Genomic DNA, 10,987 nt, shown 5'->3' with positions numbered 1-10,987 from the left:
CATAATATTATAATGTTCACGATTCGTCAAACTTATTGAGATCTCCAATATTAAAACGTAGGTATATCCACATACTTACCGATATTTTAATAGTAACGATGCTTTATTGCTTTCACATCCTACCGCCAGATGGCGAAACCCGTGTGTTGTTCATGTCCGGCACGCATGCTCTTCCGGTAACGCGATTAACTGATCTGGTGGGTGAATCAGTGAATCACGCACGGGGAACCGTGGACCGTATTCACCGCACAACAATATTCTGAATCGTCTCACGAACGATCGCCGTCAGTCGTCCTCACTCCTCTGGTAATCGTACATGTGCGGTTGCTTACCAGTGGTAGTGGTTTTCGTTGTCACTGATCGGTGTGCAATTATTGGCGATTTAACGTTGGTTGAAGGTGTAGACTCTCAGACTCGTACGGCGAGTTAAGAACTGTTATGTGTTTAATAAACAATATTAAATAGTCATCGAAACGATGAAAACCCCATTCGGCGTTTGCACAGCCGTTTGCTGCTTGCTCTTCGCATTGGACTTAGCGTCCACCGAAAAAGACGAGGGCGCCAAAAGTGATCTTAGTGAGTATAATTTATTGTTTATTACCGAAATCACTTGGTCTAGTGTGTTATTTTTAAACCGTGCTGTTCACACCACTCGCCAACGCCTGTACAGTACCTACTGAGTTAATTTGTGTTTGTTGGAGAACATAGTATGGGATTCAAAAGCATAACTATAAATACCTTTAACTCGAAATTTTTGTAGACACAGTACCAGTAATTAGTATAATACCTATTTCAGTAAACAATGTATTAACTAATATAATAAATATTGAGTACCTAATACCTATGTAGAAATACCTATTGACTAATAACAATTAATAGTAAATAGTAGAATAGCGTAGATACATTTTTTTCATGGGAAGGGTTTTTATTTTATTTTTATTTGAAATTAATTGGCAATATTATTATTTATAATAAAAAATTTAATGAAATACTAATTGCCTATTTGTTAATTTTTTTTATAGTTTTATTAAATAAAATCTACCATCATCTTTTTATTTGATTAGGTACTTATACTTGTTCTTGGTTAATTTGTATTGAATCAACAACGTGCCACCGTGTAATTTGTTGATATTTTTACTTTTAATAATTTACCAATTATTTTTAATTTAGTCATATATAAAAGCTAGTAGTACTTTGGTACAATAAACAAAGTATTAGTCAATCCTAGGCATTATTGATATGAATAAAGTTTGATTATTTTTAACTTTCCAACTTTGTCACATTTTGTTTTTTGTTTTTTTTTATGTCCTGGTATAGGAGCAATCTTTCTAACCCCGACCCCCACCGTTATATCAACCACTATAAATCATACCTCTGAATACAAATATACTCTTATTGTGTTATATAAAACGTACAACACTTGTTTGAAATTGCAATTCCCACTTGAAACTATCTTACTTGTTGTAGACTGCAGCAAATTAATTGACAAGTTTTAATTAAAATGTTTTTGATTAAAGATATTAGTAATGAGCAAATGTGTACAATTGTGCACATATAAATTATATTTTGCTAAATATCATTTGAGTTTAAAAATATAAATGTTTGATTTACGCTTGCAAATTTTAGATCATAATTGATCATTTTTAATTTTTAATAATAATATGCATTCATTATTTATTGGCTTGTAAATTTTTTTCAATCGCAAAATAAAATTTTTTTAGATGTTAATAATATTAATAAAAATATTAGGTATTACTTACAGATGGTTAAAATAAAGAATTAAAAATTCTCAGTGTAGTAAAAAAGATATGTAATGACATGAATTTAAATTAAAGACCTCTATAAAATTGTGAGGTCTATTTTGGAGTATGGTACAGTGTTGTGGAATTCTTATTGTAAATATTTCATGTGAAATGAATCTAATTGAGTACCTATATTATTCAGATAAATTCTCAACTATTTTTTTTTTATTAGCTTCGAGTGCAATCCTACTGTTATAGCTCAACAATTATAGAGCAGCATTCTTAACTATATTGTAATAAAATAAGTCTATTAGTTATGATTTTATGAGTATGATTGTAAAATTTTTATATAAATAGTTTCTTTAAGTATATACTTGAATATATATATATTCTCTAATTCTAGTATAATATTTAGTAGTATAAATTCAAAAAAATAGATATTTAGGAAAAAATATTATAATACCTATATCAAGTGTATATGTTTAGCTAAAATATATATTAAAATTATATTAATAATACATTTTTAATCCATCTAATTAGTTAATATTAAAATACATGATAAATAGTATCAGATATATCAAACTTTGGAACTATTATACAGCTTAATCATTATATTTTGTACTTATCACTATCTTCTAATTCATAAATTTTTCTCATAGGTTTAATAGTTTGTTTCTAATTCTTAGAAAAAAATAGTTATCTATCAAACATTTCTATGATATAAAATATATACCTATAATTATTAATTAATAATTATACATTTATTCTATAAGTAATAGGTCTTATATTACTAATAAACTAATATTAATGTATAACTAATATTACCATATAAATAAAATATAGTTTTTTATGATTTTTCTAATATATATTATTTGTTATCTGTAATATTAATCATTTTTGTATGCTTCCTGTTTGCATTTTATCATTTATTTTTACTAGGGTCAGTCGGAAATGTAATTCTGTTCTTTCTTCCTTACATATTATGTTTACATGAATATTTTGTTAGTTTCACTTATGAATTCACAAATTTTTATCTAATCATATATATTAGGTATATAATATTTTATTTTATTTTAACTGTAACTATATTTATAAAAATATTTTTATCTTATATTGTATAATATGTATTATAGTTTAATCTGTTAATCTGGTGCACACTAAACATATTATCTGATAATTTTATTTTAAAATATGCTGATTATAGAATTGAATATTTTTTAATATAAATATTGGTTCATAATATAAATTAAATATATTAGGTAATTCTGAGGGTAATTCTTTATAAAATATAAATACCAATAATGTATAAAAACTATATACTTGTTATTAACTTTATTAACTTCTGTTATAATTAGGTATATTAGGTTTTTAACAATATGATACTTAAAAAATACCTAAGTATACTATAGTAATATAAAAAATTCTTAATTTAGTCCACAGAAGCATTTTAAAGTTTATAAGTGTATAATTGATAATTATTTGTAAGTTTTTAAAAAAAATTTAAATACTTAACTAAAATACAAATCACAATATAGTTACAATGTATCAAATGTTTGTAAGTTAAATGATCGAATCTTAGGTTTTTAATTGTTGCTACATCTATGTTGTCAACGTCAATTCACCAAAAATATTAATGTTTCTATATATTTTATTTATGTATAGAAACCTAGAAAAGATTAAAGTTTATAGCCTATAATATAAATTATAATATTATGTTTGTTTGTTTATTTATTTATTTTATTGAGTTAGTTTTGTTTGTCACTAATATTTCAAGTTCGTTTTTTATATAATTTTAATTTGGCTAAGCCTATAATAAAAGTATCAAAATTAAGTACCCTAGTATATATTTTATAGGCTCATCATAATTCATCTCAAATATAGGTACCTAAATTGATGTTTTAATTGATAAGTAATTTAAGAAAAAAGTACAAATATATATTTTATTTATTACTGATATTTTTTTAAGTTATAACAGTTTCAAATTGCATAAAAATTTCAAACAATTAAATTTTTTGTTGTAAGTATAAAAATTAAAAAATTATTATTGTTTTAATTATTTTTAGATTTGCTTGTACTCACAGTAGCTTCAGAAAAAAATGATGGTTACAAAAGATTCATTGATTCTGCTAACTTGAATGGCCTTAAAACTAAAGTAAGTTAAGTTTTTAAAAAGTGTATGCATTTCTTTTAAATTTTAAATTTTAATATTTTTATATAGGTGCTTGGTTTTGATAAGCCATGGCAAGGAGGCAACATGAATAGTGTTGGTGGTGGTTACAAACTAAATTTGTATCTTGAAGCACTAGAGCCTTATAAAAACAATGATAATTTAGCAGTATTACTCACTGATGCGTAATATATTTATAATTAAAACATTATTTCATTGACTGGGTTACATAATTAATTAAATTATGCATTTTTAGGTATGATGTTGTAATTTTAGCTAATAGTAGTACAATTTTAAATAAGTTCACTGAATTTGATGCTTCAATAGTAATTTCAACCGAAAACAGTTGTTGGCCAGATAGAAAATTAGCAGATCAATATCCTACTGTTGATCAGAATGGTTATAGATTTCTAAACTCTGGAGGTTTGTTTACAATTGCATTTTAATTTCAATACACAATTAAAAAAATATGCAAATACTTAATATTATTTTCTGATAGATAGTTTAAACTACAAAAAATATATATATATATTAGGTGTTTATAAAATATTATTAATTTTAAAACTTTTATTTAAACAGGTTTAATTGGTTATGCTAGCCAATTGTATAAGTTTCTATCGGAAAAGCCAATAAAAAATCTTGGAGATGACCAATTGCATTTGACAAATTTATATTTAAATACCGATTTACGCGAAAAGCTTAACATTAAATTGGATAATTATGCAAAATTGTTTCAAAATGTCTATCTTGCTGAAGGTAAAGACATTTTTAAATTTATTTTATTTGAATTTTAAATATTCAGTTAGAGTGATATCATATAATTAATCAATTTTAAAGCTTATAGCATTTATATATTATACTGTTAACATATTTTATTTTATTTATATACATTATACATTTATTAAATATTGTGGTAAGTACATAATATTATACTGACTTAAAATTTACATATTTGTGATCTCTTCAAATTCAGCTTGTAATTTTTTTATTTTTTTATTATGTATTGTAAAAACTAAGCAACTACAAAAAACTACTTTTTTTTTTTTTTATTTTATCAATTATTCTAAATTAATTTTACTTGTAATTACAGATGATATAAAACTGAAACTCGTAAATAAATCATATGTATTGGAAAATGTTAATTTTAATACTCAACCAGCTGTCATCCATGGAAATGGGTTATCTAAAATAACATTCAATAGCTACACAAATTATATTCCAAATAAGTGGTCTCCTGAAAGTGGCTGTAATACATGTTATGACAACAATCTAGATCTTTCAATGCTCAAGGTTCTTTCAACTATAAATCTTCCATACAAATTTATAATAGGTTTATTTGCAAACTATAATTTATTAATGTTTATTTATTTTAGGAAGAAAATTATCCAAAAGTTCTAATATCTATAATTGTTGATAAACCAACTCCATTTTTTGATGAGTTTTTAAACAAAATTGAAGATATTGATTATCCAAAGAGCAGACTGTGTTTGTCTATTACTACACTTGTAAATACTTCATATTATTTAGTAACTAAATTAGTTTGTACTCTTAATTTTATATGTATTCATTTTAAACATTTAGGTGGATTATCATAAAGAACATGTGGATAAATTTATTTCTAGAATAGGTGATCAATACAATGCATCATTTGTATTTCACAAAACTGCAGAAGAAAGCATACATGCACGACACTTTTCATTGTAAATATTGTTTTGAATATTCATATTATTTATATTTGTATTTTATTTTTTAATTGTCTTAATTTTTAACTATTACTTTTATCAGTTCATTATGCACTAGCAAATTGTGTGACTTTTTGTTTTACATCGAAAATGAAGCACATCTAGATAATCCACAAACATTAAAAACATTAATTCAACGTAATAAGTAAGAATATTTCTAATTATTTTTTAAAAATCAAGTTTTCATTTAAATTGCTTTTAGGAAAATTATTGCCCCAATGCTCACACGACCATTTAAAGCTTGGTCTAATTTTTGGGGAGCTCTATCTAAAGATGGATTCTATGCTCGATCATTGGACTATATGGATATTGTTAATTACAATAAAACGTAAGTATTAATCAAAAAAAAAGTATTTTATTTAAGAAGCACATTTGTTTATAATTATTTTCACTATGATTCAAATGCTATACTGAAATCTGTCTTGAAACTTCTTCGGTCTATACTGTATTTATTGTCAGCTGAACACTCATACACCCCAGCATCCATTTGTGTTCCTGGATCAATTTCTAATTTAGATTTAATGCTATCCTCGGCAACATTCCATTCATGCACCTTAAATAAAATAAACTTATGTGAATTCTAGTACATTAAATTATATTAAATATAATATATAATATTTTTCATATTATTATATGAAAAACAAATTATTCAAAATACGTAAGCACTAACAGCTACATACATAATATGTAATTATTTTATTTCATATAATCATTAAATAATGTCTAATTTGATCCCTTGAAATTTTTTTTCAAAGTATTTTACTTACATGGTGATTATAATGATAATATAGTTCAGTACCATCTTTATACCAAGTGATTTGAGGTCTCGGATTCCCTCTGGCTACACAAACAAATACTATTTTATGTCCAAGCACATATTCATAATCGAAATGTGATGCCATGACTATTTTAGCTCCCTAAAATAAAGTAGAACAATTAAACTTCTTAACTCTATCAACAAATATTTGACATATTACATCATTATGATTGTAGTATTGATCAGATTCCGGGTCTCTGTATTTTCCTGTAATAGGTAATCCAATTTGCACTCTGCTCTTTGATCTACTTCTCCCACGGCCACGTTTACCACTGACATCAGATATAATTGCAAATATAGTTGCTGTTATTAATACAGCTACTATTATATTCTTAAATCCCATTATACACTCACCTGAAATTAGAAAAAAGAGTTATTTATAGTTTAATTATTTAAAATAAACTGTAGCTTTGAAAAATGACTAATTATTAATAATCTGCATTACTAAAAATTTTATTAGAAGTTTAAAATTTATTTATTCATACAGACAAAATGTCAAATTCATAATAAGTATATTTGTATAAATAACAATAATATAGTATAATTTAATATTTATTACTTGTGTTGTTTTTTTTTTTATTCTCTATTGATAATTTTGATATGTATTCAAATTTAGCAAGTATTAAATGTCCTTTTTTTGTTTTGTGTTATGCTTTAGCACAACTTTATTCTGTTGACTACAATGAAAAACTAACTGTGTCCTCGTCATATTGAATGCAATTCTGACCCTATCCTAGTTTATGATCAATTAAAGGGCACTTCCTTTTAAATTGCTAATTCTATTAAAATCCCCTGTTGCATTTTATATTAACAAATTTGCTTAAAAATAAAAAATAAAACAAATTAATGTATTGATGAAATATTTATGATAATGTTTTAGAGGGATCTGGAATGTACCTTATATAAGTAGTTGTTACTTAATGAAAGGTACAATTTTGGAAAATAAATTCACTAGGCCATCATACAAAGAAGATAATTTGGACTATGATATGGCATTTAGTAAATCATTAAGAGATAAGGTATTTTGTAGTAATTATTTTGAAGTTGAAAATCATTCATTAAAATATTACTTTTAGGGAGTTTTTATGTATATTGATAATCAATATACTTATGGGCATTTGATTGATTCAGAAACATTTGATATAACTCTTAAGAATCCTGAAGTATACCAATTATTTGAAAACAGATATGATTGGGAACAGCGTTATATTCATCCAGAATATATGGAAAATTTCAATCCCGATAAAAAACCAGCTGAAGTATCTATTTTAATAAACTTAAACTAAATATTTTAAAATATTGAAAGTATTCTTGATGCATGTATTTATTTTATTTTAAAGCCATGTCCAGATGTATTTTGGTTCCCAATTGTAACTGAACAGTTTTGCCGAGAATTCATTGAAATTATGGAAAATTTTGGTCAATGGTCAGATGGTACAAATAATGTAAGTTATTCAGTAAATATAATGTTTGTGATATTGAAATTTGAACAGCAAATGACATAAATTGAATTGAAGGACACACGCCTTCGAACTGGTTATGAAGCTGTTCCAACCAGAGACATACACATGAATCAAGTTGGACTTGAGAAGCATTGGCTCGAATTTCTTCGCTCATATGTTCTACCTATACAAAAGAAAGCATTTATTGGTTACATTCACGATGTATGTGGGAATGAAAACCAAACAAAATTTAAACAATATAATAGCATGTGTGTGTTCTCTGCTTGACATTAAAAGAATAATCATAATATAATTATTGTGTGTATATAAATACTAAATAGTAATATGTGTGAGTAATATATTAACAATAGTGCATGATAACCTTAAACTATAGGATCCCAGATTGGATACCGGATATGAAGCTGTACCAACAAGAGACATTCATATGAAACAAGTGGGGTTACAAAAAGTGTGGCTAGAGTTCTTAAGACTATTTGTTTCCCGATTACAAGAGCATGTGTATCTTGGCTATTACTCAGATGGCGTAAGCTGCTTTTTACTTTTAATTATTTATTAATCATTAACTAATTGTACATTTTATTTTCATAAAATATTAGTTTTTGCTTGCTTGCTTTAACTAACCAATGTTCTACTATGCAATTTATATTTTATATATCTTAACAGTAATTGAAATTGTTAAGTCTAGACAGTAGCGACTATCTCAAAAAATTGTACAGGTGCTTACTTAAAAGAAATTGTACCCACTACCAGTATTTCGGCCTTCGGGTAGTTCAACAAATAATATTTATTTCAAAAAAACTTTTTAACCTACCAACATTTAAGGTTTATTTAACATAGTTTTTGATTTTTTTAGAATTGGCCATATAAAAACTTTTGGGCTTTAAAATGCATTCACTTCACTCAAACTATGTACTACATCTAAGTATGTGTGATTGCATTTTATTATCTATAAGGCACCTTTTTTTGTTACATGATAGTCACCACTGAGTCTAGTAGAAGTTCTAATTATAGTTAAGATTAATTTTTTTTTTAATTAAATGAGAATTTATCATATTATATAACTGTATACAGTATTATAAACAAAATATTTATTACTTAACCTCGCTTATGAATGATTGTTTTTACTAATTACCAAAATCAACTAAAACCCAAATAAAACATTCCAGTTAACTCAAAACTCAAATAATTTTTATCTTATAAATTTCATATACGAATATTAGTTAGGTTTTACTAATAGTCATTTAAAAATAAATTAAATAAGTATTAATTTTAATTTAGACTTAATTAACTCATCATTTTGGAGTAATTAAATTATTTTGAAGATGCCCAAGAAATGTCTTTCTACTGGTATATCTATGGCATATATCTAATTACTCATAATATTTTTTTAGGTTTTTTTTTTTTATATAATAACGATTATTAATACTCAGATTTAATATAGGTTTAAATTATTTATTCCAGTGTTTAAGCAAATCTGGTATTCAACACCAACCCACCCCCCCCCCCCCCCCCCCAAAAAAAAATGTACAAAGCCATGATGGCTTCTTCACTTCTGATTATTAATTATAATATTATATTATATTCAATATCATTTGTAAAAGCACATATTAGAGCCATAATTTATTAATAATAACGTTGAGTGTAACTCATTAAAAAAATCTAAATTACCCATAAAGAATTATTTTTTTTTTTATCTTTTAACCTAAACTAAAAAAATTGAACTGAAGCTGAAAAATAGGTAAGAAGTTAAAATCGGCATTTTGATGGATAATAATCATGTATGTAGTTTTGGTATTATATAGATGTTATGTTTAAGTTAAATGTATTATATTTTATTATTTTAATGCATGTAATCCTAGTTAATTGTGATTAATTATTATTATTATCTTAAATACAAATAATAATTAATATTATTTTACAAACACTTTTTAGCCCCCTCGTTCTGTGATGAACTTCGTTGTCAAATACAACCCACTCGGTCAGGCTTCATTGAGGCCACATCATGATTCATCTACCTATACCATCAATATAGCTTTAAATTCTCCAGGAAAAGATTACCAGGTAAAGTGTTGTATCACACTAATTTAGTGTTATCAGAACTCCAGTTCCATTTTATTTAATATTTTTATTTCTTTTTTAATAGGGAGGAGGCTGCCATTTTTTGAGATATAAGTGTAAGGTTACAAACATGAAAGTAGGTTGGATGCTAATGCACCCCGGACGGCTTACACATTACCATGAGGGACTTGAAGTTACCAATGGCACAAGATATATTATGATATCTTTTGTTGATCCTTAATGACCTTTGCATTTTGCAGATACATAATTTAACAAAAAACAATTATTTTTTTCTATTTTATATGTTTTGTGTTTAGATTTTTAGATTTGTTGATTTTTTTTTTTTTTTTACACAACTAAACGAACAATAATTAGTCATTTAGCTTGTAGGTGATGTTATAATAACAGAACTTTTTTTTTACATTTTTACAATATTTAAATTATTATATTACAGTTGAATCGCGATAACTCAAAACTTGAAAATGTTTATAATTGAAATTTTTTTTTCCTCTTGAGTATCTATGTTATTATTTGAGGTATGTAACTCAAAATTATTTCCATCCTTTGATTTGAGTTATTATGACGACTGAATAAATCATTTCTAAAAATATTATTCTATTTATAGAAAAAATAATTTAATATTTTTGTAATTAAGTTAAAAATAAAAAATGCCTACTAAATAAATTTTAAAATTGTTTTGTGTTTTTTAAATACATTATATTATATAAGCAAATAATTTAATTTTTCATATAATGTATAAAATATGTGGTTGGCAAAAAACAGTACTTATGTCTGTTAATCTAATCGTTTCTCCATCACAGTGTAAAATAGTAATGTCCTATAGGCCATAATATTAAATTTGCAAGCAATTATATTATAATCACATACCAATTATAAAACAGTTCTGAGCAATTTAACACATCACATTCTGACAATGTAAAATGTATACGTTTTGGTAAAATATTGAGCAATAAAAAAATAGAAAAGATTTTAAGATC

General features: G+C 25.2%; 2 protein-coding genes across 5 annotated transcripts; one reads left to right on the top strand and one right to left on the bottom strand.

The window, feature by feature from the left end:
• Positions 1-251: 251 nt before the first annotated feature.
• Positions 252-10,338, top strand: LOC114127854 (procollagen-lysine,2-oxoglutarate 5-dioxygenase). 4 transcript variants are annotated; one of them, XR_007604994.1, is made up of 16 exons: positions 252-576; positions 3,806-3,894; positions 3,961-4,094; positions 4,166-4,332; positions 4,489-4,665; positions 5,000-5,199; positions 5,283-5,414; positions 5,491-5,609; positions 5,695-5,796; positions 5,854-5,979; positions 7,349-7,487; positions 7,545-7,727; positions 7,809-7,913; positions 7,986-8,179; positions 8,305-8,454; positions 9,864-9,992. XR_007604994.1 is itself a non-coding variant. In XM_050203582.1 (16 exons), the coding sequence occupies exons 1-16, from the start codon at positions 477-479 to the stop codon at positions 10,228-10,230; spliced, it is 2,208 nt and encodes a 735-aa protein (XP_050059539.1). In that variant the 5' UTR covers positions 252-476; the 3' UTR covers positions 10,231-10,338. The 4 variants fall into 4 exon arrangements, 3 of the variants coding, with proteins under 3 accessions (XP_050059539.1, XP_050059540.1, XP_050059541.1); XM_050203582.1 differs by lacking the exon at positions 7,986-8,179 and adding an exon at positions 10,075-10,338; XM_050203583.1 differs by lacking the exon at positions 8,305-8,454 and adding an exon at positions 10,075-10,338 and having other exon boundaries at positions 7,986-8,132.
• On the bottom strand, positions 5,985-7,300 carry LOC114127857 (immunoglobulin domain-containing protein oig-4-like). Its single transcript, XM_050203597.1, has 4 exons — positions 7,028-7,300; positions 6,629-6,822; positions 6,419-6,568; positions 5,985-6,204 (listed from the first exon to the last, which is right to left on the bottom strand). Exons 2-4 carry the CDS (start codon positions 6,809-6,811, stop codon positions 6,043-6,045), a joined length of 495 nt encoding a protein of 164 aa, XP_050059554.1. The 5' UTR covers positions 6,812-6,822; positions 7,028-7,300; the 3' UTR covers positions 5,985-6,042.
• Positions 10,339-10,987: the final 649 nt, after the last annotated feature.

Source organism: Aphis gossypii, chromosome 3 (genome assembly GCF_020184175.1).
Source record: "Aphis gossypii isolate Hap1 chromosome 3, ASM2018417v2, whole genome shotgun sequence".
In the NCBI taxonomy this organism is placed as follows: domain Eukaryota; kingdom Metazoa; phylum Arthropoda; class Insecta; order Hemiptera; family Aphididae; genus Aphis; species Aphis gossypii.
The sequence above is the reverse complement of the archived record's forward strand: the minus strand, read 5'-3'. Positions and strand labels throughout refer to the sequence as shown.

Bases quoted from the DNA above. Each gene is read 5' to 3' on its own strand.
- LOC114127854 (XM_050203582.1), top strand. From the start codon at position 477: ATGAAAACCCCATTCGGCGTTTGCACAGCCGTTTGCTGCTTGCTCTTC. The intron at 5,200-5,282 runs GTTCTTTCAACT...TATTTATTTTAG, and splicing joins TAGATCTTTCAATGCTCAAG to GAAGAAAATTATCCAAAAGT. The intron at 8,455-9,863 runs GTAAGCTGCTTT...AACACTTTTTAG, and splicing joins TTGGCTATTACTCAGATGGC to CCCCCTCGTTCTGTGATGAA.
- LOC114127857 (XM_050203597.1), bottom strand. From the start codon at position 6,811: ATGGGATTTAAGAATATAATAGTAGCTGTATTAATAACAGCAACTATA. The intron at 6,569-6,628 runs GTAATATGTCAA...ACTTTATTTTAG, and splicing joins AATACTACAATCATAATGAT to GGAGCTAAAATAGTCATGGC. The intron at 6,205-6,418 runs GTAAGTAAAATA...ATTTTATTTAAG, and splicing joins ATTATCATTATAATCACCAT to GTGCATGAATGGAATGTTGC.